Source organism: Thyridium curvatum (genome assembly GCF_004353045.1).
Source record: "Thyridium curvatum strain D216 chromosome Unknown NODE_130_length_63205_cov_82.165224, whole genome shotgun sequence".
Classification (NCBI taxonomy): Eukaryota; Fungi; Ascomycota; class Sordariomycetes; order Thyridiales; family Thyridiaceae; genus Thyridium; species Thyridium curvatum.
In genome coordinates this window covers 26685-52630 of record NW_022156885.1, presented here as the reverse complement: position 1 = coordinate 52630, position 25946 = coordinate 26685, and the positions used below count along the sequence as shown (strand labels likewise).

The following is a 25946-nucleotide window of genomic DNA, read 5'->3' as shown; positions in this document are numbered from 1 at the left end:
CGGTGAAGAGATTTCGCTATATCGACACCAAGGACACCAACCTGGCAGCCCTGAAGACCCTTGAAACGCAAGACAGGTGGGGAAAGACCCTTTATTGACTAAGGTAGCAACTGATGGCTTGCCTGGCGCCTGGGTTCTGTCTGCGGTTCCAGCACTGAGTTGTACAGGAGACATTGATAATCGCGGCTCATACGGCACACGGTATCTCCTTCACTTGCATGGCCCGCTCCGCTGCACTCCACCTCCTTCGCCAACCATCTACATCTACCTATCCCTTATGAATGGGACAGCTAGCTTTTCCAGCGAACTTTTGATAACCTGTCCCAACTCAAAGCTGCCCTACTAGGACCAGTCTCCTCATCGCATCGACAGTTGCTGCCACGGCCATATTGGCAGTCTTGTGAAGGGTCAGCAATCCAGTTCGAGGTACACGCGGCCTCAGAACATGAGCCTACTCTTTGATATTCGGCCTGCAGAATCTTGGCTTCTTGACTCGTGGCGCTTAGGTCGGGATGGTTCCAGTCGAAGCAGAACGTCAAATGCAAATCCTCTGCGCCACCCGGGCCAGTACTAATCACGTTTGTCGCTGAGCTCCCACCCTCCATGCTATAATCTAGCCGACAGGGCGCACGCAGGGTGCAAGTCTCCCTGATCTGCTGGGCGTGCGTCACGGAATGTTTGAAGTGAACAATGCAGCTGATGGTGTGCCCTTCTTCTCCGATGATCTCGCAACGATCGACGACAGGCACAAAGTCAGTTGGGTAGCGAGCTTTGCGCTCCAGCCCCGCCCATACCTGCCTTGAAGTCAAGACGGGCTGAGCGCTAGGCGGGTTGATCGGGGCAGTCGATGAGGCATATATAACGACCATCACGGCAGCTTTGAACGAGGAGTGTTTCGAAATGAAGCAGTGAATTCTGTTGTAGGCGACAGCAGATCCGTATTGGCACCCGACCGAGGTCCAAGTGGGGAAGTCCGACCCAGCGTTGTACAGACTTGTCCTGTGGCCAACAAATATTTGTCTAGTCCAGCCACGCTCTTTTTCTTTGATTTCTTAGAGAAGAACTTGCTCGTTCATCGACTCATAATTACTTACGGCGTTGTGTTCAGCTTTGCCGTACCCTTACAAGCCTCTGTTGTGGCATCAAAAGGAGAGCTCTATGTTGATAAGTTCTTCCAAAATCTGTTCTTTTGCCTAGATGTCTTATGAGATATGACACTTCCCAAACATAAGGACTGCGGAAAGGCTACTAAAGACTCTAAACCGTAATATTCCGTGTCGCTGATCTAGGTCACGTCGGGCAGGACGGACAAGGGCTGTATCAGCGGCACTCTCAGCCAATGTCGCAGTTTTCCTTCCCTACTTAATAACCGTGGCCTATAGATGCTGGGCAGGGATAGTCGGGGTGGCTATGAAGATAAAGGAAACCTGACTAGGCGTCACGATAAGGAGGGAGCCTGGACCCGGCATTCTTTTTGACAAACCCATCCATAGGCTTCTTAATGCTTCAAAACATGGACTTCAGACTTCTCGAGGTTCTCTTGGTATGCCTTGACGACCGTTTTCTTGAAGTCTCGCGCCGCAACCTTTTCGGCAAAAAGAATATCCAGCTCTTCATAAGTTCGGCCCTTCAACTCTGGTAGACGGAAGAACACATAGATCAAGCAGAGGAAACCAGTGCCGGCGAAGATGAATCCGGCCTTGCCCTTCAGATTGGCCTCGGTCTCGTTGAAGAGGTAGGGCATAGCGACACCCCAGACAATGTTCAGGCCGTTGAATGTATTCCGGGCCAGAGCGATGGTCTTGGCCTTGAGACGTGTAGAGCCGACCTCCGTGACGATGGAGAAGGCCACCGACCCGACCGTCATACTCGTGATAAAGGGCCACAGAATCAGCAGAATAGACTGAGCCCACATTGCAGAGTGGGTGTTGGCCAACGAGGCACAACCAATGCATAGCATGACGCACACATTGAGAGTGACACCGAACAAGTAGATCTGCCGACGTCCGAAGTGGGTGAGCATCACCCAGGACAGTGCAGTACCAACAAACGCGACCAGACGGTTGCCGACACCCATATTAAAAGCCTGGTCTGTCGGGATGCCAATCTGCACGTTAAAATAGACATCGAACGCTTTCTGGAAAGAAAGAAAAAAACATGAAGTTAGCGAGGGATTTGACAAGAGCCCAAGAGCGGGTAGATACGTACGAGTGGCAGACCAAAGAAAACTTGAGTGGCCCAGGCCATGCACGCGATCTCTGTACGTCTCCGATCAGTTCCCCTGAAGCAATCAATGTAGGAGGTGCCAGTCTCGGCGGCCTTTTCAAGCTGATTGGTATGTACCATCATAGCGATGGTGTTCCTCGTGTCGACAGTGCTATCCTTTGCAGACAGCCGCTTCAGAGACTGCTCGGCCTTGTCCAACTGGTCTTGTCGGACCAGCCACCAAGGAGACTCGGGAGCGAACCAGACAAAGGTGAACAACGGAATGGGCCAAACCCACTGAACGGCAAAAGGGATCTTGTATGACCAGTGATTGTTGACATCCATCGAAGAGACGCCCCGCATGACGCAAGCGGCCAAGAGCTGGCCAACGATCCAGGTGATGTTGATGTACGAGGTGAGATACGCTCGCAAGGCCAGAGGGCAGACCTCGGACGCATAGGTCGCAGCCGTGATGCTGAACTGGCCCCAGCATAGACCACAGAGGATTTCACCAGCCACCAGGACACCCAGAGTCGGGGCGAAAAAGGGTATGAAGATAAGACCAGTGAGCAGAGCATAACAGGACAGAAGAATCTTGCGGTGGCCCAGCCTCTCTGTTAGCCAACCGTTGATGAGGACGCCGATGAAGATGCCGATAGAGCCAGAGTTGGAAACTGCACTCTGCCATGAAGCAGGGATGGTGTATTTTCCGTTGTTGACGTAGCCGAATTGCTTGTTAAAGGCGGGCTAATATAGTTACGACGACAAAGTCCGCATCAGTGCCCAGCCAACGACGAGGACATGGAGCGATTGGATGGGAATGGTTGTGACATACAAGTCCAAGAAGCGAACCCAGAAAGCCTGTGTCGTATCCGTCCATAGTGGTTGCCATAGAGATTGCGACAGACCAACCCACAGCCTTGGGATAGGCCCGGAGGCCTTGCCACAAAGTCATCGATTTCTCTGCGTCGGCGCCAGCTTGGGCATCACGCGCCAACTCGCTGTCGACCACATTGCCGGTTGTCTCGTGCAGCTGAGCCTCGCCCATCTTGTCATCGGCTTTTGACGACGCCTTCTCCAGGTCTGCGGTCATTGAGTCCGGTGTGTAAGGCAACAAAGAGAAGAGGACAATGCTGATAGGATCTGGACTTGTCACGGAGGGATGAAGTCTCGAGGAAAGAAACCCGAAATGCGCCCTGACAGACAGTCCAAGGCGACACTAGATGCAGCAGACGATCGGCAGTCTTTATATCAACAGGCTCCCAGTCGCTGGCTGGATTCGGAGACATGGCCAGGGATATCGCAATTCCCATGGGGTATTGTTCATTACCCCAGGCTGGGGTGTGATCAGGCGGAGCTGGAGGGGAAATTGTTTCTTTGCCTTGCTCCGGGTCGCCGCTAGTGCTCATTAGCCCTCTTGACGTAGTGGGTGGGCGCGGATCCCGCTTCGCCTTATCCAAGTCTCGGCCGTCGCTACGGTTCATCCTGAATGTCGCTCCGCTCTCCGGCGTCTGCCCTGTGACTTGCAACCACGGGCCCGCCTACACAGCAAAGTTAGATGAGTCGGCGATATCATGTGGTGGTTTTGTACTCATACATTCTTCAATTAGCTCAGAACAAGTGGCATTGATAGTCGTGCGGCACTAGTGATAGCTAGGAGTCGAGAAGCAGTTCATCGGATGCCGCCTCGGTTGGCGTGTCTCAGTGCGAAAGCGCGACTTTCGATGAGCACCAACGACAATGTCGGCACCCGACGCCAAGAAATAGGTCTCGATAACAGCACGTCGACTTATACCTTTGCATAACCGCCCTGGGCGTCCCGACTGTTCCTCATGACGGCCTGGTCCCCTGCTCAGGAAATCTAGTTATCTTTCATTACCCGTCTTGTCCCTAGTCAGAACTTGGACACGAGCAGGCAATTAGGAGGACCAGCACACGCCATCTTCCAACATGGCAGCAAAGAAAAACATCTTGCTCATCATCGCAGATGACCTGGGCCGCAACCTGGGCGTCTGCGGGGAGTCCAAGATCAAGACGCCCAACCTCGATGACCTCGCTGCACAGGGCACATACTTCGATATGGCTTTTGCCAGCACGGCATCCTGCAGCGGCTCCCGGTCCGTCATACAGTCCGGACTTCACACGCATGAGACTGGCCAGCTGGGCCTCCTGCGTGGCTTTCAGGGCCTGCACTACTTTACGACCTTTGACCACGTTGAAACGTCCCCCAAGGTTTTCAACAGCCTGGGCTATCTGACGGGCATCATCAACAAGGTCCACGTCGGCCCTGCGGAGTGTTATCCATGGCGCGTGCGGGAGGAGAGCAGTACGCGCGATGTCGCCTGGACAGCGCAGCGGTCTGCTGCATTCTTCGAGAGAGCCAAGGAGGAGGACAAGCCCTTCTTCCTGACTGTGGGATATATCGACCCCCATCGGGATCTCACACGTGGCGGATTTGGCAACACTCAGGACTACCCGGGCGTTGAGCACCTCCCCTACGATCCCAAGGATGTTACTATTCCCTTCTTCTTGAGTGACGTCCCCGAAGTACGGCAGGAGCTGGCAGAGTACTACAGTGCTGTCTGGCGTATGGACCAGGGTGTGGGCATGCTGCTGCAGGAGCTCCACCGGGCTGGCCTCGACGAGAGTACCTTGGTCATGTTCACCAGCGACAACGGACCGCCCTTTGTCAACTCCAAGAGCACATTGTACGATGCGGGTGTTCGCCTGCCCATGATCATCAGAACCCCTGGCTGCACGCCCGGCATTGTGAATCCCAACCTCGTCTCTTTCATCGACATCCTGCCCACCTTCCTCAACTGGGCCGGCTTTGCCAACGTCAAAGGGAACCGCAAGGGCCGCTCCGTGCTTTCCATAATGAGCGAGACGTCGCCTCTTGACGATTGGGGCCAGGTCTTCGGCTCGCACACATTCCACGAGCTGACTGCGTACTACCCGACGCGGTACATGCGTACCAAGCGCTTCAAGTACCACCGAAACGTTGCGTGGCAGCTCGATTTCCCATTCCCTGGCGACCTGTACGGCGCCGTCTCGTGGGAGGGCATGCGCAACGCCGAGCCGGCCATGATCGGCAAGCGGCCCGTCGCAAACTACATCAAGAGGGGCCCCGAGGAGCTATTTGATCTGGAGAATGACCCCGAAGAAGTGCACAACCTGGCCAACGATCCCGAGTACAATGAAACGCTACTGGATATGAGAAAGGCGCTCGAGGCGTGGCAGCTCGAGACCGAGGACCCGTGGTTCTTCCGAGACGGTATATCCACGAGGGTCATCTTCAATCATATTGATGCGGGGATGAAGATGCCTGATCGTTGGGACTTTGATGTCAACAGCCCAGGCAGCAAGGATGGTGCCATCATGCCTCACTCTTTCAAAGAGGTAAGAGGTAGAGGCGCTATGTGATCCCTGATTCCAGTGTGCTCACCATGAAGCACGACCTCGACCTAGTAGCTAGAACTGCCAATAGATCTTCAATTGTGACTAGTACTCACCAGCAGCACGCGGCTTATCTGGACACCCTTAAGCTTGCTCCAGAGTCTTATGTGCCAACTCAGACTCTTTGTCCAAACATTCCACGATTGGAAATTAGACGATATGCACATCTCTTGTTGTGCCTCAAGTCATTTATAGCGTAATCTCAGCTCCAAAGGTGGAGAAATCCACGTCTAGACTATTCTGGTCTTCGGCACAAAGAATGGCAAGGGTTCACTTGAGGGAGAGAGCAGACAAGCTCCGAGTTGTTAATTAGTGCGGCGGAGCATTGATGAAGCCGAGAATCGAAGTTTTTTACGGAGCTAGTTGTAATAGGCTTGGTTCACAAGCTTCCTGCTGCTCTTTTCGAGTCTCGTTTTTTACGGGGTTTGAAGGCTACGAGGCAGTCAGGGAGACGATGTAAGCTTATCATTTACTCCTCTACAGGACTCGTCTTATGAACTTGAAGCTCTTCTTTATCTATTGCGCCCACGACGCTCCAGTGCGCTTCTTCAGAAAGTCCCTCACACCATCCACCAGCTCCACCTGTCCTGTGACAGTGTTTTCGCCATAATTAAAATCTTGGACAATGGTGCCACCCGGCAGTCCCGCGAGCAACATATCGACGAGCTCCTGGGCGTGCTGCGCAGGGATGCCGAGCCCGGCAAAGTAGCCAGGCAGCTCATCACGATCGGCGGTCTGGAGCTCGACTTGGTGGCCCGTGGCCTCCTCTATGGCGGCCTTGAGATCGAGCGCCGAGTAGAAGCGCGGGCCAAACATGTTGAAGATGTAGGGGCTTTTTGGGTTGGCCCCTTCCGAGAGGAGATTGTGTGCGCAGGCCTCGGCGATGTCCTCGAGGCTGACCTAGACCGCGGAGTACCAAATCAGCAAAGATGCCATCATGTTATCGATACAGGTTCGGGTTCAGGTTCATGTGTGCCGGGCTTACCATGGGTATCTGATGTTCAGCAGGAGAGATCCACGTGTTCAGGACGGGCGTTTCTCCCTCTGGCCACTGTAGCTGAGAGAGTAACTCGGTGTAGAAGTAGCCCGGCCTGATCACACGGACATCAGGGACAGCGTGCTCGAGCGCCTTCTCAGAGATGTGGTTCAGACACAAGATACCCTAGATCATTGACATCAGCCGTCAAGCCCCAGACTCGGACTAGGCCTCACTAAAAGAGTGAGGGTCGGGTCACTTACAACGCCCTTGTCGTGATTTGCCCCGATAGCAGAAAAGAGAAGCAGGCGCTTCACGTTGGGGGAACCCTGCAGGGCGTTCTTGACATTGCCAGCGCTGCGCTCCGCCCACACGGCCTGCGGTGTGCCGTCATCATAGGTCGGCGGCGGGATGTAGAAGACGGCGTCGGTGCCGGCAAAGTCGAGCTTGCCGGGGGTGCCGACGTCGCCAGTCGCGACCTCAAAGTTGGGGTGCGAGGTGAACTCGGTGGGCGCCTTGGCCGGGTCGCGGTAGATTCCGCGGACGGTGGGCTTGCTGTCGTCGACCAGCAGGCGGCGGATGGTCTCGCGGCCGGCCTTGGTGGAGGCCGGGACAACGGTGACGTGGCGGGTCATGGTGGACGAGATGATTAGAATTTAGGGGTAGGAATATACTGCGTTGTCTGGTTGGAAGTGAGTGAAAGGTTTGTGTCTTAGATTGTCGACATTCTTGTATAGAAGCTTGCGAGGTAAGAAGGGATAGCAAGCTTGGTTTTATATACCCAGACCTGTCGGCATCGACGCGGAGCCGGCCTTGGAGACGCTTCCCTCCGGCTCCTGCTGAGGATCCGCGGACACCCGTTAATAGCTTCCCTTCCAGATTTGGCATATTGCGGAAGCCCGCAATCATGCTGAGTCAAGCTAACGCGGTGTCGAGGCAGTCATGCGCTTCTGTGAGGCGTGTCGAGATCGAGAGTCCTTTGGCTCAGATGTGGTGTGTCGATCGGATCCGACGTTTTCAACTGGCTGGGCTGAGAAATGACGGATCCGATGCAGGTTTAATTCAGTGGGGCGACACGGCTTGAGGGACGGATCCGTGAAGCTGCCGACGCACTCTGGTTTGGGAATTAGTCCATGCCGACGGGGCCCCAGTTGTGGCGCTCTCCAGGCTGCCATGGCCTGAAAGTCTGTCTGATCGGTGCATCTCTCGACGACGCCAAGGTCTGCGCAGGTTGCTCCGTTGGCCGAATGTCTGAAGTCGGACTTTATTGGTGTCACTTTCTGCTGGGAGAAAAAAAGTCGCCGAGCAGGATTTGGCACGGCGAGGAGGATGTGAGTGAGGATGCGAGTGAGGATGAGAATGAGAATGAGAATGAGTCAAATGGTTATCCTGCCAACAAGACTTGAATTCATGTGGCCATGGTAGGGCGGCACTCAAGGTCAAGGCGTCGGTCGAAAAGGTACTCTACAGTTCATTTCATCTCGTTTCAATTTTTTTTTCCCCGTTTCTGCGGACAAATGACTGACACACAAGACACATGAACAGAATGCTAGTATGACATGCAAAGGTTTGATAACCAAAACGACCAACAAAGTACAACAAGGCTCATGGCTCATGGCTCATGGTTCATGGGTCGCAGCCACCCCAACCCCAAACCCCAACCCATTACTGCTCGCTGACAAACAGACCGGCCATGCCCATGCCGGTGCCGATGCACATGCTGGTCAGCAGGACCTTCTTGCCGGTCCTCCTGCACTCGCTGAGGCCGGTGACGATCTGGCGGGCGCCGGTGGCGCCGAGGGGGTGGCCGAGGGCGATGGCGCCGCCGCGGGGGTTCATCTTGTCCCAGGTGAGGCCGGCGATGTTGTCGCGGCAGTAGACGGCCATGCTGGCAAAGGCCTCGTTGATCTCGACGACGTCGACGTCGGCCATGGTCAGGCCGTGCTGGGCGAGCAGCTTGGGGATGGCGAGGGAGGGGCCGATGCCCATGATGCGCGGGGCGAGGCCGGCGACGGTGCTGCCGACGTACTTGCCGACGATGGGCTGGCCGAGGCGGATGGCGGTGGAGCGCTTCATGAGCAGGACGGCGGCGGCGCCGTCCGAGATCTGGGAGGCGTTGCCGCCGGTGGTGGTGGGCCCCCACTGGGGGAAGGCGGAGCGGATCTTGCCGAGGCTCTCGGCGGTGGTGCCGGGGCGGATGCCCTCGTCGCGGGTCAGGGTGACGTCCTTGTCGGCGCCGTCGGGACCCCGGACCTTGGTGGCGATGGGGACGATCTCGTCGTCGAACCAGCCGGCGTTCTGGGCGGCCTCGGCGCGGCGGAAGCTCTCGGCGGCGTAGCGGTCCATCTCCTGGCGGGAGATGCCAAAGTCGCGGCTGACGTTCTCGCTGGTCCAGCCCATGGGCTGCATGCAGTCGTGGGACTCTTGGGAGCGCGAGGTGACGGCGTCGTCAAAGGGCTTCTCGAGGGCGTCGCCGCCGATGGTCATGCTCTCGGCGCCCATGGCGATGCCGATCTCGATGGAGCCGGCCTGGATGGCGTGGGCGATGTCGGCGGTGGCCTTGAGGCCGGAGGAGCAGAAGCGGTTGATGGAGGCGGCCGAGGTGGTGTTGGGGAAGCCGGCGGCGAGGAGGGCGGAGCGCAGCTTGTAGGCGGCCTTGGCGTCCGAGACGTTGCCGCAGGCGATGTCCTCGACGAGGGCCGGGTCGAGGTTGCAGCGCTTCCGGACCTGCTCGAGCAGGGCCATGACCATGTACTCGAGGCTGGTGTCCTTGAAGCCGCCCTTCTTGCCCTTGCAGAGCGGGGTGCGCACGGCTAGGGTGATGACGATGTCGTCGGCATTCTTGGAGGTGCTGCGAGTCGCGTCAGTCAACGGTGCCTGCTTTTCGCTTTCCCCCCTTTGGCCCTTGGCGACGACGTCTCTTTGTCTCTGTCTCTGTCTCTAGAGACGGAGCGCAGATCTGCGGTCCGTGGCGAGAGGAGGGAGTGGGAGCGAACGGGTGGCTTGTACGTACATCTTGGAGACAGCAGAGCCCGGGGTGAGGTGCTTGAGGATGGATCCTAGCCTTTCGGTGGCCATGTTTGCTGCTGACGTGGGAGGGAGTGGAGGGAGTGAGTTGAGGAGAGAGTTGAGGAGAGAGAGTTGAGAGGGAGAGGGATACTGAAGAGAGAGGAAGAAAGGACAAATGCAGAGAAAAGGCGTGCGTGCGCCGGCGGCGATGGAGCAGATGATATGGGAATGGTTTGGGGTAAAGGAAGCTAGAGAACCGACCCGACGACGGAGGACACCCCGAGGATGAATTTGATGGGACTGGAGGAGGGATCAATCAATCAATTAATCAATCAGGGCAGTGTAGGTAGACAGCTGCTCGCTCTCCCCGTGGCGAGGAACGGCAAAGAAAAGCTGGGGTTCTCAAGGGTTGGAGGTGAGGTTGACCGCGATGCCTCGGCCCAGGTCGACGGCAGTTATGCAGCGCCTCGGCAGCCCCAGTCTGGCAGGGCGGAGAGGGAGAGAGGGCTGCTAAGGCGGCGATAGTCGGCGTGCAGAGGGTTGCGGGGTGCAGCTAGCAGGCCACTAACTGGATGGCAGCACGCCGACTCGGACAGCGCGCCCACGGGTGTCCACTCCCTGACGCAGCCGCTAATAAGAGGCGCAAGGTTTAACCGCCCGCCATAGCCGTTTCGCTCAACCTGGTCCTGAGGGGACGAGGACGAGCCTCTGGGCTGCTTTTGTCAGTGGGGAGTGAATGAATTCCTCAGTGGAGGGGACCTCCTGGATCGAACTACCTAGGTAGTTAATCGGAACCCTGAATAAATCCATCGGTGTGTCCCTAATAAGGCCTGAGGGCTGGCTGTCGATTGTGTCAATTGTCAGCAGCTTCGTCTCCTTCTCTCAACTCCGGCCGCCAAACCTGTCGCTGACTACCTGACTAGGTGCTTGCTTTCGAAGCCTCTTTGCTTCTTACGAGCCGTGCTGTCTCAACAGGTAGGTAACTACCTAGTCAATGTCTGACTCGGACTTCTGCACTGCACGGAGGGAGGGGCCGGGATTGATGGATGCGCTGGAGGACGGGAAGGATTGAGGCCGCCACAGTAGCACATGGCTTTCTTGCATCCGTCGGGACGAATGGATTCTTCAGCGGCGGCTCGATCAGGCCTGATGTCTTGAATTGGTGTCTCTGTCTCTTGTTTCTGACTTTGGCGCTGATTTGAAGCAAGACCGAGCCCAGTTGAGCCTCAGTCACTCGCTCGCTCGCTCACTTCCTCCATGGCCTCCCTCACACCTCCATAGAGTTGACTCCCAGCTGGAGAGATTGCATGCATGGGGGCGCTTTAGTGCGCCAATAGTGCGCCAAAGCCTCGTGTCCGCGACAGGCTTAGCGCCCCCGCGCCCTGTGCCCTCCCCCCAACAGGTACCCCCAATCCCCAATCCCCCTGAGCTGGATGGCCCCAATTGGCCCCCCTGTGCGCCCGGGTCTGGCGGATCGATCTTCTTCAGCTCCGTGTACGTACGGCCTACCTGGTAGGTATGCAAAAGTGGTTATGGCCGTGGTTGTGGCCACCGTCGCAGCGCATCGCATCGCATCGCATCGCATCACATCGCCGCCTTTCATGTATTTCTTGGTAATATAATATCTTTGCTTTCCAGTCGTTCGTTTCCTGCCTGCCGTAGGGCAATCGTTGCCGTCGTTTGCTTGTATATCCTTCCTGACTCTGCGTCGCCCCGCGCCCACGCCTTCGGCCATCACCATCCTCCCGCATTCGCCCGCGAGTCAATCCTCGTCGCGCCCTCCTCCTCCTCCTCCTCCTCCTCCGCCGCCGCCGCCGCCGACCTCGAGAGCCCGTAATTCGCATCCCATCGCGGTCCTCTGCGCCCTCGCTGGCCTCTGCGCTGCCATCCTTCGCCAATCGCTTCTACCTGCGCCGCTTCTCCTTGTCGGCATTGCTTCTCTTCGACCGTACATATACATGCCCCTTCCTTTTCCATGTGAGCTAGAACACCATGTACATACAATCAAACTTCGTCGCCGCCGCCCGCGCCTGCCTGGCGCTGCTGCTCCTCGCCCTCCCCGACACCGCCTCGGCAACCACCTCCTCCAAGCGCGGCCTCGTCTTCACCCCCAACTCGTCCTGGCCCCAGGACAACTACATCTGGCCCCGGCCGCCCTCCGACCTGACCTGGTACTACAACTACGGCGCCAGCCCCTCCCCCGTCTACTCCAACTACACCCAGGACCAGTTCGAGTTCGTCCCCATGCTCTGGGGCGCCCCCTCCGACCTCTCCGACACCACCTTCCTGACCACCGTCAAGAGCCTCATCAAGACCCGGCCCATCTCCCACGTCCTGTCCTTCAACGAGCCCGACGGGCCCTCCGCCTGGGGCGGCTCCGACATCCCGCCCTCCGTCGCCGCCCAGGTATGGGTCAACAACTTCGTCCCCCTGCAGGACCTCGGCGTCAAGGTCGGCCTGCCCGCCTGCACCGGCGGCTGGGGCGGCGTCCCCTGGCTGACGCAGTTCCTCGGCAACTGCAGCAACCTCATCAGCAAGGGCAAGCCCGACGCCAAGAACTGCACCTACGACTTTGTGCCCATCCACTGGTACGGCAACTTTGACGGGCTGGCCAGCCACATTGGCACCTACGCTGCTGCGTAAGATTCTTGCTTCTCTTCTCCCTCCGGCTCGCACTTGATAATTGTCTGTTGTCCTGTCTAACCACGCGTCCATGTCCCTCCTCCCCCGCCATCAGCTTCCCCAACAAGTCCATCTGGGTCACCGAGTACAATTTCGACAACCAGGACCTCGAGGCCACCCAGTCCTTCTACAACATGTCCTCCCAGTACATGGACCGCCTCGCCGAGATCGGCCGCTACTCCCTCTTTGGCGCCTTCCGCTCCTCCGTCTCCAACGTCGGCCCCAACGGCGCCATGCTCAGCGCCGGCGGCGAGCTGACCGACATAGGCAGCTGGTACCTCGGCGGCAGCGCCACCGGCGTCGCCCCCACGAGCAAGAAGGGCGCCGCCGCCGGGCCCCCCAGGGCCTGCACGGGCCTCCTCGTGGCCCTCGCCGCAGGCGCCGGTGCCCTAGCCCTCTCCGGCTTCTAGGGCAAGCCGCGCGAGAGGCCTGCTGCGGCCGGCGGTAGCTTCAGGGTAGTGGCAGTTCCGGCGCCGAGAGCGATGATGGTATTCCCACGGGAAACTATGACTGGAAACGTAATGTGCAGGCGAGGAGATAGAGGCATCTTGATGGCGTTATTGCGGCTTTTCCATAGACGGGAACAACCCCTCCCACCTCGAGCGAGTGACTTGTATATCTCATAATTTAGAGAAATGCATATAAGATGAATGGGACTTCTTTTGGCATGTGCCATCTCAGGCCGATGACGTTGCCAGCCTCTCAAGCTGCAAGCACTGCAGGTCAAGAAGTCAACGCCGAAAAAGAGAAGAAGGAATGGGCTTTCTGTCATTAGAAAAGCGGGAGTTCTTTCGGGACCTGCCTGATTCCATCCAGCCCTCCCTCCAGTTCATCATCATCAACCACTCTCATTGGTGCATTGTGCTATACCCAACCACTTTCCTCTACGTCTACATGTTCCCACATCTTTGTCAGTATATCATCGGTTGCAAAGCAAAGCCGGTCACTTTGTCAGTCTCTTTGTACATCCCGCCATGGAGGAGCTCAAGCATTGGGCCTCGGTCTCAGCCACGGAGAACGCGTTGCACAACAAGACCGAGTCCAAGACATGTCAACTTCCTCCTCTCCATGTCCTTAAGAGTATTACCTCACAGATAGATGATCCGGACGTGTCATGCTTCCGAGCCATCTGCAGGGCTTTCTACGATGCGTCCCAAGAGTCCTCTGCCTCATGCAGTGCATCCCGATTTTGCCAGCGTACGAGAGGGCATGGCCCTCGACCAATCATCTCTACCCGGGAACGGAATCACATGGGATATCCGTCTAGAGACGGACGCGAGCTCTCCAACGGCAAGAACAACAATGTGACCATCTCCAAATAGGATACCATTCCCTTGCCTTCGAGTGCCACCCGGCAAGTCCATCTTCCAGGCGGGCATTGACAATAACGCCATGCATCCCTTCTAATACGCCCGTAGGTCTTTCCAGAGACGGTCGCACCATCGTGACGTCTGACCCTTATAGTTACGACTGCTGCGTCGATTACGGATGGTTCCTTTTCTCGTCAACTTTGTGTTCATTCTGACAATATTCTAGGCCCGAAATCGAATAATGACAATCTTTGCTTCCAGAACATATCAAACCGGCTACAATGTCCTTCTCCCGTGACACTCGCAACCCTTCTTGCCCCCCGTACCTATTCGCGGTTGCTACCACCCGACGGGCGGCCAAGGGGTCGCCTCCGCCGCTTTAACCAGAGGGGTTACCATTAAAGGCGAGGAGGTTCTTGGTACCGCTAGGGATGCTGGTCAGGACACCAGAGCTGGCAAGGGTCTGCATGTAGGAGCACAGGGCCTGCGGGCTCTTCTTGCCGAACAGGGTGAGCAGGTAGGCACCGAGACCAGTGATATGGGGGGTGGCCATGCTCGTGCCGCTGATGGTGTTCTATTCAGCCGAGAACGTGTCAGTTTTCTTTTCTCACGGCACACTATATGACTATGATAGATACGAGTGGGGGAGAGAGAGAAGGGGCAGGGGGGAGGGGAGATCCGTGGCTTACAGTGGAGGTGGTGCCCGAGTTCCAGGTGCTCAAGATGTTGGTGCCGGGAGCAAAGATATCGACGACGGAGCCGTAGTTGGAGAAGCTGGAGCGGCGGTCGTTGATGTCGGTGGCGCCGACGGTGCAGACGGTCGGCTCCGAGGCGGGCGAGAAGGACGAGGCGTCGGTGTTGTCGTTACCGGCGGCGACGGCCAGGAAGACGCCCGAGGTGATCATGTTGGCGGCGGCGCTGTTCATGGCCGTCGAGCGGGAGCCGCCGAGGGACATGTTGGCGACGGTGCCGTTGGGGCAGGACCGCGTCTGGGCATCGCTGGCGACATAGTTCATGCCGGCGATGACACCGGAGCTGTAGATCATCCATCATGTGAGTATATACTGCCACATGAAAGGATGAAGGGACAATATCAAGTCACGTGCGCATACATGAAGCCTGGACAGGGCAAGAGAAGAAGAGAGCAATCAGAGAGGTCAAACATAAAACATACGTGGTGCCGGAGCCATTGGCCTGGAGGACCTTGACGGCGTAGAGCTTGGTCTTCTTGGCTACGCCATAGGTGGTGCTACCGATGGTACCGGCGACGTGAGTGCCGTGGCCGTTGCCGTCGGTGTCGTCGCCGTCACCCGTGAAGTTCTCGAGCCAGGTGGCGCGGCCGCCAAAGTTCTGAAGAATGAGGCGCGGTCAGTAACGAAGCCTCCTTTCATAGCGAAAGGCTAGAAGCCAAGAGGGGCATCAGCTTACGGAGTGGGCTGTGTAGATGCCAGTGTCGATGATATAGGCGCATGTTCCGGCACCGGCACTATCGTCGTAGACGTAGGTTGTGCTGCCCTTGGAGCGGTGGCTGATGCGGGCGATGCCTATCATTGAGAGAGAGCGTGTCAATCATGATCCAGCGATATGCGCGTCAAGAGGATTCGTACCCCAGGGAGCATTCGTCTGCGACACATAGGAGTTGATGCTCACGACGGCATCCTGCTCAATGTACTCAACCTAGACATATGTCGTCAGCGAATCTACAACATGACTACATACGTCTTTCTGCCATCCGATGCCTTACCTCAGGGTGATTCTGCAGGTCCGAAAGAGTATCGGCCCCCAGAGTGGACGCAAAGCCGGTGAAGGCGCCACCATCGTAGATGTGGTCGGGCTCGACGGGCAGGTTGTTGACCGTCTCGTCGATGGGGGTCCCCTGCTTGAACTTGACAATGTACTTGCCGGGAAGGACTTGGGCACCACGCGGCTGGATGATCGGCGCCGGCTGGGCGCGTTTTGCCGGGGCGGCGAGCGCCAGGGGGAGAAGAGCCAAGAGTGCTAGGGAGTGCATATTGATCGGTAGTGTGGTACGGCAGATGGCAGATCTGGCTGGACCAAGTTTGTACGTGCTGGGAGCAATACGTGTGTGTGGGTGTGTGTGTGTGTGTGTGTGTGTGTGTGTGTGTGTCCAAAGGAGGCAAGATGGTACTGGAGCTAGTGGTGAAGCTATTCAAGAGCATGTCTCGATGGATTGGAGATGCTCATGACTATTTATGCTTCTCCAGACTCATGTGAGCGGGCATCTATCCATCTAACTACCTTCCCCCCGAAGTATCATGCCCGTCGTCTCCATCCATCGCCAGAAAGCCTGACCGAATGCCACATGTCGTCCAGGTGCTCGAGTTCGTGACGGGTCATCGCCGCGAGAAATCACAGTCTTGTCTCCAGTAGGAAGGACGAGATAGTTGAGCGGTGTAGGTGGGAACGACTTCTTATCGTTTGATGCCGCAAGCGTCGAGTTTTCCTCCTTTCGCTGCAGCTAGCCCAGTCATTCGTCTTTTCTTCTCTCTACTTTCTGCTCTTTTGGGAAAAGCCAGCCCTGCCCATAGCGTAATCAGGGTCCCGTGCATATGCTGCACATGCGTCTGATAACCGGATGGATGCGACTGTGCACGGGGTAGGCGAGTTTGAGGCAGGTAAATTGCCCAGCATGGGAAAACCAGGTCGGCGCTGCCAGGACGTAGATGGTAGCTGGGCGGGCATGCCAAGCATATTAATATATTTCAATGTCGCCTGGCCTTGCATGCAGCCAGTGCCCCGGCAGTGTCGTCTGCCGTGTGATACTGCGCAGGCGCCCACTCATTTCGCCGGCCTTCCTGATGCGGTAGAGCCGCCCTCCCTGCCAGAAAACGGGGCTTCTTGGGTTCTTGCTTGCTCGAGGTGCACGCGGCCCTCTGGCTGGACGCCACCCTCGACACAGAGCGGGCGGATGCGGTCCTGATTGGATCGGGCACTTGTTGTTCTCTCATCTCCAGTCGCATTCGTACCCCACGCACATGCCCGAGAGCGCAACCTTATTTCCACCCTGCCCGCACCGCATAGACCAATCATCTGCACCAAGAGAGACGTCGTATTGCACCCTTGCGGGATGATCCTTCTATCTGGCGTCAGACAGCGATCGTTTCCTGAATCGGGGGGGTTGCTGATAAGGCGTCATTTGACCGGCCTGGCTTCCTGGGTAGCATTCCATTGAGTTGTACGAGCTTCCAGAAAGACCCGAGGGAAGAAGAAATGAGCGCTTGGCCTTGGAATTGTTCTCCCGCCTTCGATCTGTTCTCGTATCTTGGTACCGGGGATACGATCGTGTCACCTCTCCGAGTCTGCCGCGCTGCCGCTGCGAGAACACACCACCACCGCCCATTCCCGTGCGTGCCTTGCGAGCCATCCAATCAGCGCTGCATATCGCAACCGTCGACACATCTAGAAGGAGCTGCAAGCTGCAACGCCTAGTTCGGTGAGTTGGTGCGTGGCCCGGCGTAACCTTGATGGTGTTTTGAACTGCCTCTTCCAGAATCCTGCAAGTATTGACGGCGGAGCGAACCTCGACGTTGAGTTCTGGGTGCCCCTTGTATGCTACCTGCCCTGAGAGGTATGGGCAAGTGAATGGCTGCCTCGTAAAGCACAGGACTTTGTGTAGCTCACGTTCTATTTTCTAGTCTTTGCGCTGCGATTGTCTCCATCTCCTACTTAGGTTTGATAAACAGCTGTTTAGTCATAGCGTTGAGATACAAGTAGCACCCGACGAGATGTGTTCAACTTTGACATAAAAGCTTGGAATGTTCATAAAAGAGAATGTGCTGTGATGCTCTGTCTCTAGGGGGAATGCTAAATCTCATGCGATATGTCGATGTCTTGTGTCTACATTCTATAAGCATAGATTCGTCCTTAGCATAGGGACGTTTTCCTCATACCTACCACAGCAGACCTGGGATAGAGGGTTTCGCGTCATATATTGAAGTATCCATAGAAAAGTTTATTCATAAGACATCATGACTTTAATGGAACGAGCGTTACATTCTCTTGTGAATACATATTGACTACTATGCGTCTGAAACCTTGGTAGATGATGCGGCGAAAAGTACTCTGGGAAGTGGGAGGGGCATGTCGACAACAGCAGGGCTGTCAGCGGGGCCGCGAGGACATGACAGAATCCTCGACGGTCTCTTGTTGGAGATGAGAGACGTAGCCTCTACTTGGTGGTAATCATGAAGGCAAGGGAACCTTATCTTCTACACCCGACCGCGTCTTGTGCCCAGTATTAGGCCTTGAACTCTTGAAGCATGCCACAAACAGAAAACGACGCGGTTCCTCGAAGTCTTAACTGGAGGGAGTGGAATCCCGCATCGAGAGGCAGTCCCCTGGTAATATTAAGCAGTATCTCTATGGGAAGCTTGTGCAGATAGCGAGTGTCGTCGCTGGGCCCTAGGGCTGTCGCTGTGCATTGTCCGGCGTCTGCCAGATTGACCAACCGTCGATCGTTCTCATAGATCGATATGAACTTTGAAGGGCGCGTCCACATTGCCGAGGGCTGGGTTACATGGAACCAAGGGAGGCACGTTATAGCGATGTTGGGTGGCTACTTTGCTGCCTCGGAGATCCTTGGTTGCGAATTGTCTTCTCGTGCCGCTCCGAAGGAGAACATGTTCATGCCAGTAATGATTAATACGACATGTCTGATCAAGACGCAGAACTAGCCGCCACTTTCCCATTACGTGGAACAAATCGCTAAGTAAATGGTAGAGGGAAAGACAAGGCATCGGTTTCAAGAATGGACAGCATGATCAGCACGGTGACTTTGTCATGCGACAATCACGGTTGATTCCCCAGTCGCCTCCCCAGGCTTTTAACCGATGTCCGGTGTGTTCACACCTCGCAGTTGCTCGTTCAGCTCATATTTTGCATGGCCCCTCGGCTCTTTTACTCTTGTGAAGACCAAGCTTGTCGAAGCCGCACGATATTTTGTCACACGTGACAGCTTGCATGTGGCTGAGGCCAGGCCGCGACGCGCGAGGACAGAAGCATGATTGAGGGGGAAGGCGAAGGCGTTTACTTCTTCCGCGTGAAGCGTGTTTGCCAAGTCTGTAAGTCTGTGTCGTTGTCCGAGCTAGGGAAAGCGGTGCCTCGTCACGACTCTGGTGTGCTGTCCTTAGTCCCGCCGCCGGTTCCCAGAGTCCCACCAAGTTTCTGGGCTTCACACGACGACTTCACATCACGACATCTCGCATCCATCTCCCAACTGTCCACCTGCCAATCACCCAGTTTCAACACTCTCAAGAGCTATCGGGCAGCGATCGATAGGACGGAGCAGGTGCATAAGAGGCCCATGGCGACATGAGCAACATGAGGGACACCGACCGAGAGCCACAGTCATTCCCCCAGTTCCCCCAGCTCCCGCCCGAGCTGCGGGCGCGGGTCTGGCGCCTCGCCCTCCGCCACCCGCGCATCCACCGCATCGGCCACCCGCGCCGCCTCGTCGCCGGGCCCACGCCCTCGCTGCGCGGATCCACGCAGCCGGCGCGCGCCGTGCTGGCCGCGTGCAGCGAGGCACATGTTGAGGGGCTCAAGGTCCTGCCGGACGCCATCCCGCTGCTGGCGATCGGGTCAGGAGGCAAGGGCCGCAAGGCGAGGCAGCGGCGCGGCCTGCTGCGCTACCGTGCGTCCCGGGACGTGATCTGCATTTCCGGCCTGGATGGCGAGGCGCTGGCGAACATGGGAAAGCAGGCGCGGGAGGCGGACAGGGGCGGGGGTATGTTGCAAGCGGAAGGGTTCGTCGCGCAGAGCGAGAAGATGGCGCCCGAGGAGTGGCTGTCCTGTCCGATGTCTGTGGTGGACGAGCGCGTGATAGATGTGCTGGGGAGGAAAGACGGGCCGCACTGGACGGGGTGTGTGCAGAACCTGGCGGTGGAGATGGACGGCTCGGAGGAGGTGATGACCAACTTTCTTATCGAGGGGAGCCTGAAAGCGGTTTGGTACGAGGGCGAGGAGGACGAGTACGAGGAGAACGAAGGCTATTTCATGCTTCCTCGGTTTTTTGCTTCGTTTTCTGCGCTCAGGCATGCATTTCTTGCATGCGTTGATACTTTTACCGCTACAGGGGAAGAGGAGAGGGACAATGACGAGGACGATGAGGACGACGACGACGACGACGACGACGACGACAGCGAGGAGGAGGACGCTTCATCGGAGACTGGCTCGGAAAGCAGCAATGACAGCGGCCCTGGTGATGTTTGGGCCAGGGTCGGTGGCATCTACTTTGGGGATGAGACTGCCGGGGACTGGTTCTGCTGGGCGAAGGACCTCGAGTGGCTGTCGAGGCTGCCGGCCTGGGAGCAGGTCTCGGATGATTACGAGGTGCATATAAATGAAACGAGCGAGCTGTGCACGGACATCGAGGTTGTGTTTGCCGGAGGGCCTATGGCGTGCAACATCTCGGTCGATCTCCAGGAGGGAGACCCGGAGCGGTTGACGGGGACGGAGATTCACGTTCTTGTACAGCTCAAGAGCAACGAGGAGCGCGACTCGTAGAGCCCAATGCTGACCCGAGCAAGTGGACGGACGGCCCGACAGTTACATCCGTGCTGGAAAATCGAACATTGCTACAATGCCTTGTTGTGTCTATCTATTATCATGAGATTGTATTCGTACCCAAACAGAGCTGCCGATCACACACCTAATCGGATGTCATTACCCCATGTCAGCCGCCGCCGTCCTCCCACTCACTCGCTCTTGTCGCCAGCCTCCTGCAGTGCCAGCGCCTCGTTCCAGACGCGCGACACGGCACCCCAGTACTGCTCCGGGTGCAGGCGCATGTGGCCGACGTGGGGGCTGCCCTCGAAGATCTCGGCGGTGACGTGGTAGCCCTTGGAGCGGGCCTCGGCCGCGTGCTCCTCTATATCGTACCAGGGGATCAGGTCGTCCTCCTTGGAGTAGAAGTAGGCGCGCGCGGCGGTCAGGGGCTCGCGGCGCGGGTCGTTGATGGAGCGGGAGGCGTAGGAGCCGGCGCCCTCGCGGCCGATGGCCAGCTCGTACAGGTGGTTGCCCCAGAAGAAGAGGTAGCAGAGGGCCCGGGTGAGGGCAGAGGGCCAGGGCAGGGCCGGGGCGAGGCCCATGGCCATGGCGCGGGCCCAGCGGCCGACGTTGTCGCGGAAGACGACGCCGCCGGGGGTCGAGTCGCAGAGCAGCAGGGCGTGGGGCATGTGGGCGCCGGGGCCGAACCTGTGCTCGTAGGCTTTGAGGGTGGCGGCGAAGAAGAGGCCGCCCGTGTTGGACATGACCTCGACAAGGAGGCGCTCGTCGGGGTCGACCTTGGCACCGCCGCTGAATATCTCGTCGACGACGGGCAGCATGTTGTCGGCCTTGTGCTCGAGGGAGCGGCGTATGGCCTCGCTCAAGGGCGAGAGCACCATGATGATCCTGGCGCGCGGGTAGAGGACGCGGAAGCCGGCAGTGTACTTGACGACGTGCTTGGCGAGGCCATCGCCCCAGCCGTAGAGCAGCACGGTGGTGGGATCCGTGGCGCCGCCGACGGGCGCGTCCGGAGCCGGCCGTTGGACGTAGATCTGGTTGGACAGAGCTTCAAAGCCCGGGACGGGTTTCGGGGTCGGAGACGGAGACGGCGCAGACATGTTTCCACGACGGCGAATGGACGATAGCAACGAGGCGAGCCAGCGCGTGAAAGAGACGAGTTTGGCCCAAGCAGTTGGCCGGATGGATTGCGGCGGCATCACGATTCACGATCCACCGGCGACAAGAAGCCGGACCGTCGCTTGAAGGATGGATCCGTTTATAAATAACACGCCATAGACATCGGCCGTGCCAGCCATGCTCGCCTCTCGATTAATGTCATTTCATGTGCTGACACTGACTCTCTCTCTCCCTCTCTCTCTCTCTCCATTTTTTTTTTTTTTCCCTCATCGCAAGCCCTTTACCTAAGAGACTAGGCCGCCATCGGCCGTCGCGGCTTCCTTCCCCCCCGCTGTTCGTTTTTGTTGGGGCGCGACTGCCCTGGGGCGCCCCAAAATTCAGAGCCCAAACCTCGGCTCGAAGTTTCCTCCTCTGTTTGATTAGTCACTTGCTCTGGCACATGTCAGAGGTTGGACGAAAAAGGGCAGGTCCATGGCGCATCAATGCACGCACCTACCTAATCTTCCTAATCTTAGGTTGATTATCTACATATGTACCTACCTTGGGTAGGTAAGTTGGTAAGGAGGTAAGGTACCTAGGTAGGGAGGTAGGTAGAGCACACGTGGTTTTGGCACCTGTCAAGCAAGCCCCTTGACAGATGCTTGAAAGCAATGACAGGTAGCACGGACAGTACCCGTGGACCTGGAAACCTTACATCTACAGGTAGGTACCTTACCTACTGTACCAACTGGACCTAGGTACCTAGGTAGGTAGGCAGGTACTTACAGGTGTCCATCTCCATGCGACAAACCGACAAAACCGACAACCTTCAACGCTCTCCACAGCAGGCAATATCGGGTGTGCCCAAGATACCAAGATACAGCGATGGATCACTCGTGCTCCAGCTAACGGTGCAAGATGGCCCCGGGATCCAGGTCGCCCCGCTGTTGTCTCTTTTTCACACCACATCTGCATCCCGTGTTCTGTGTCCCTGGTCCCCCTTCTCGACCATGTCTTCTCCGTCCTGAGCCTACCTAAACTTAGCACATCCTTCCTTGCATTCTTGTCCTTGTTTTCTCGTCTGATAACCTGGCTCCTCACGAGGTGGCCGATTTGCGAGGCGGGTCCGCCTGCTCGACATCGACCCGGATCGTCGTCGTCTGCACGATCGTCTTGGACCCGGTCTCGGCAATGATGGCCCTTTCCGAGTCGCTGTCGCCCCAGCTCGTGCCCTCCTCGCCCCCGCTGTTGTTTGCGCCGCCGCTGCAGGCCTTGCGCCCGTTGCGCACGGGGCCCATGATGAAGGTGTCGTTGCCGATGCCGCTGCCGCTGCCGCTGCCGTGCTCGTTGTCGAATTGCGAGTACTGGTTGCGATCTCGCCGCGACTGAGACAGTGGCACCAGCGTCCGGCTCGCCGGCTGCGACTTGTCGTACTCGCGCGACCGCGGCTTCTTGTTGCTGCCATAGCGCGATTCGCCGATGAGCTTGGGGGCCACGTGCCGCAGGAACTTGCGCAGCGTCGGCATCGACGCGCAGATGGTCATGAGGTTGCCTTCGACAAGCCTGCAATGAAGCAAGGGTCGCACAGCCCCTCAAGAGTCAGCATTTCCATCAATCGACACGTGTAGGTGAGACACGAAAGGAAGCGCGGCATGGGAGGGGGACACATGTCGGCAAGAGCGCAAGTCGCAACAACAAGGGGCAGCAGCAACTCACGTCCAGATGCTGGCCTGCGCCACGAGCCATGTAGCGTCCGGGTTGGTCAGGAGCTGCGGCAGGATCGCCTCCCGGACGATCGAGGTGATGACCGTCAGAGACCCCACGCCGAAAATGCCCACAAGGCCAATCTTTTGCCGCGTCGGGATCTGCAGCTTGATCACCATCGGGATGGGTAGGACGAAGAGGATCAAGTCGCTGATGATGTTGGTCGCCGCCGTGAGGATGTACAGAGTCGGTCGGTTCAGGCACGTTCCCTCGGTGATGTACGGATCCCAGTTCATCGAGATGGGCTTGCACGAAAAGATGAGGGGGGTGCAGATCCCCAGCGTATACATGGTGATGATGGCGATGGTCACCCAAATCGCGACACGGAACCATTTTTGCGGCGAGAGCCGGAGGTAAAAGATGAGCAGCGAGATCTTGATCATCGCCGTCGAGGCGTTGTAGAGCCATGCTGACGGGTAGACATCCTGGAGGCTCGTGAGCAGCTGCGTCCCTCCACGGGCAACAGGCTCTTCAAGAGTTCCGCCACTTACTATGAGATACTTGATGTACTTGTCAATGGGAAGCTCCCAGATGTGCACACCGCCGAGCCCGTGGGCACACATATCTACAAGTCAACCGCGTCAGAATAAGAATCGAGCATTCCTCGCCAGCCTGTCCCCTTGAATCCAAACTTACGAATGGTGAAACCCATGGATGCATATTGCAAAACCTAATGACCCAATACAAGATCAGCTATACTGTCGTGTTTGTAGAGAGGGAAAAGAAAAGCGAAGAGAAGAAAGAATGAAAGAATGAAAGAAGAAGCCCGAGCCCTGCAAGAGGCCTCGTCGGCGTGTGTAACGTACCACGGCCAGGAAGAGGAAGACTGCAATTTGCACCGTCAGTTATTGCCTTCTGGAAGACAATACAACTTACAGTCATCCCATTCCAGACCACCACCCAGCACTACCTTGGTGTAGATCCGTTGGGCCAGGAAGAGCACAGCCAATCCTATGCCAAATCCAGCAATAAACCAACAGTCGGGCACCCCGGTCCTTGGAGGGTTGTCGAAATCGACGACATAGCCCTCCGGGGGCGCCAGAAACGTCACCACCCCGTTTGGGTGGGTGTACATCCTCGACAGAACGCGCTGTCTATTCTTGGACCTCTCTCGATATAGGTATGCTGATATCCATGGGGACGTAGCAGGATCCGAGAAAAGGTCAAAGACAACAGAGGACGCTCGGCCTTTAACTTATGCAATGGCATCAGGGGGGGGTGGCGGCCACTGACCAACAACCCCTGAATCTAAAACCACAACGACCCGTCATGCCAGTGAGATAGTCGCTTTGTCTTCATGCCGTCTAAGGAATAGCGCTATCCAATCAGACGTCTTGAAACGCTTCCAACAGACGCTGCAACAACTTGGCCAAGCACCTCTTCAACGTTCCGGTAGCTAGCAGGTGGGAACTCTCGACAATCGTATCCTCTGCTTCTAGTAATGATCGCTTGCTTCGCCTTGGCAGTAGCCGCCTGGAAATGCGGCACAGTATGAGCTAATGACTACGTACAAGTATGGTTAATTCGGAAACTGGGTACTAATTAACCATGGAACAGACCAAAATGGGGGGTGGAATCCGGGGATCTACTCAGCCAGTGACTGGCAGTCAAGAACTTCCTAGGCCAAACAGGGAATCTCGACTTGGAGGATGAAAGAGGCGGGGGGGTTGCAACACTGCGGCTCGATGAAGATGGCACTTGATTGTTACACAGAGATTGCCGAACTTCCAACTGATCATATTGACCTCAACAGCCTTGATTCCATGGTCAAAATCTGGTGGTTTCTCCATGGCTGGTCCGGAGATTCTCCTCCCACTCGTGTCTGCCACTCTCATCCCCTGGCGCCCATACGATCTTGGCTTGTGGCTGCCCCTAGGAAATGAATTTCCATGATCTCCAGGCAGGCCCTGGTCCATGACTGCTCTAGTTTTTCAGCTCTTCCCCACAGATAACAACCTACATGCCTGCCATTCATGGAGCAGAGACTGACAGCGCGGTGGTATTCGTGGTTCTGAAAACTCTTCCAGCATTGCAGTGTATCCACTTATAATAGCAGGGAGAGCGGGGGAGGGCGCACGAGGATTGGTGTAGGGTTCTTCAGCCAGGTTTTAGACTCGAACTTGGGCTGCATGCCTGGTCCTACCAGAGGGGAATCCAAAAGAGACTGGCCTCCGAGCATATGCTAGGTCTCTCCTCGGCGTCTGGAACTGGACAGTGTGCAGCACAGGTTAGTTGGTCAACACCAGTAAGCCGGAGGTGAGTCGGCTTATGGTGCGCGAGAATGAGAACCCTCATCAAAGAACCCCTGAAGAATTACATGCCAAGACAGTTGACAGTGCTACTAAAAAGTTCGCTTCACTCTAGACTGGCTGCTCTTGTGGGGTATGACCTCGAGTATCATCTTGGCTTTCGCTAATGCCTCGCTGGGACCATACGGGCCTGGTGCACGCCTTGTTCGAGGTTGTTGCTGATCCTCACCAGATAGCTTCAGGGTTGAAACACAAACACTGCTTCTGAGGCTTGGCTAGTGTATTCTCCCATATTCGGTAGGTTCCATGATAGAAATTTACTCCAGGACTGGAAGATCCTTCAAAAGCATGGTCAAAGGTTCTGCCTAGACGAAGGGATTGAGCAACAAGGCATGGTTCAAGCGCGTCTCCGGCTTGTAGATTGTATATTCAACGCAATACATACTCAAGAGAGTCGTCCCCAGCCAACTTACACTCCTACACTCCTTATTCTTACTGCCTATGCCAGCCGAGCTCGAGACTACCGAGAGGTAGTGCACAGGAATATGGTAGCCAAATGCACAGGAATATGGTAGCCAAATGCACAGGAATACCCCGGCAGCACGTATATCAGGGCAGATGTTTGTGTTGGTGTGCATAACGAGACGCGGTTGTGCCGGGTTCTCCTCCATG

General features: G+C 56.8%; 9 protein-coding genes across 9 annotated transcripts; 3 read left to right on the top strand and 6 right to left on the bottom strand.

The window, feature by feature from the left end:
* Positions 1-1498: 1498 nt before the first annotated feature.
* E0L32_012019 (uncharacterized protein) lies at positions 1499-3298 on the bottom strand (the record flags this gene model as incomplete). The annotated part of the gene is made up of 3 exons (XM_031134813.1): positions 1499-2107; positions 2209-2952; positions 3041-3298. 3 exons carry the CDS (start codon positions 3296-3298, stop codon positions 1499-1501), a joined length of 1611 nt encoding a protein of 536 aa, XP_030999403.1.
* Positions 3299-4155: 857 nt separating this feature from the next.
* E0L32_012018 (uncharacterized protein) lies at positions 4156-5628 on the top strand (the record flags this gene model as incomplete). The annotated part of the gene is made up of 1 exon (XM_031134812.1): positions 4156-5628. The coding sequence occupies one exon, from the start codon at positions 4156-4158 to the stop codon at positions 5626-5628; it is 1473 nt and encodes a 490-aa protein (XP_030999402.1).
* A 549-nt stretch (positions 5629-6177) lies between these two features.
* E0L32_012017 (uncharacterized protein) lies at positions 6178-7272 on the bottom strand (the record flags this gene model as incomplete). The annotated part of the gene is made up of 3 exons (XM_031134811.1): positions 6178-6561; positions 6647-6823; positions 6901-7272. 3 exons carry the CDS (start codon positions 7270-7272, stop codon positions 6178-6180), a joined length of 933 nt encoding a protein of 310 aa, XP_030999401.1.
* Positions 7273-8302: 1030 nt separating this feature from the next.
* E0L32_012016 (uncharacterized protein) lies at positions 8303-9715 on the bottom strand (the record flags this gene model as incomplete). Its single annotated transcript, XM_031134810.1, has 2 exons — positions 8303-9488; positions 9651-9715. 2 exons carry the CDS (start codon positions 9713-9715, stop codon positions 8303-8305), a joined length of 1251 nt encoding a protein of 416 aa, XP_030999400.1.
* A 1923-nt stretch (positions 9716-11638) lies between these two features.
* Positions 11639-12738, top strand: E0L32_012015 (uncharacterized protein; the record flags this gene model as incomplete). The annotated part of the gene is made up of 2 exons (XM_031134809.1): positions 11639-12285; positions 12384-12738. 2 exons carry the CDS (start codon positions 11639-11641, stop codon positions 12736-12738), a joined length of 1002 nt encoding a protein of 333 aa, XP_030999399.1.
* Positions 12739-14017: 1279 nt separating this feature from the next.
* On the bottom strand, positions 14018-15649 carry E0L32_012014 (uncharacterized protein; the record flags this gene model as incomplete). The annotated part of the gene is made up of 6 exons (XM_031134808.1): positions 14018-14212; positions 14328-14673; positions 14813-14988; positions 15067-15182; positions 15246-15315; positions 15383-15649. 6 exons carry the CDS (start codon positions 15647-15649, stop codon positions 14018-14020), a joined length of 1170 nt encoding a protein of 389 aa, XP_030999398.1.
* Positions 15650-18978: 3329 nt separating this feature from the next.
* E0L32_012013 (uncharacterized protein) lies at positions 18979-20163 on the top strand (the record flags this gene model as incomplete). The annotated part of the gene is made up of 1 exon (XM_031134807.1): positions 18979-20163. The coding sequence occupies one exon, from the start codon at positions 18979-18981 to the stop codon at positions 20161-20163; it is 1185 nt and encodes a 394-aa protein (XP_030999397.1).
* A 191-nt stretch (positions 20164-20354) lies between these two features.
* On the bottom strand, positions 20355-21263 carry E0L32_012012 (uncharacterized protein; the record flags this gene model as incomplete). Its single annotated transcript, XM_031134806.1, has 1 exon — positions 20355-21263. One exon carries the CDS (start codon positions 21261-21263, stop codon positions 20355-20357), a length of 909 nt encoding a protein of 302 aa, XP_030999396.1.
* Positions 21264-22358: 1095 nt separating this feature from the next.
* On the bottom strand, positions 22359-24100 carry E0L32_012011 (uncharacterized protein; the record flags this gene model as incomplete). The annotated part of the gene is made up of 5 exons (XM_031134805.1): positions 22359-22824; positions 22978-23590; positions 23662-23695; positions 23832-23851; positions 23902-24100. 5 exons carry the CDS (start codon positions 24098-24100, stop codon positions 22359-22361), a joined length of 1332 nt encoding a protein of 443 aa, XP_030999395.1.
* Between the last annotated feature and the right edge of the window lie 1846 nt (positions 24101-25946).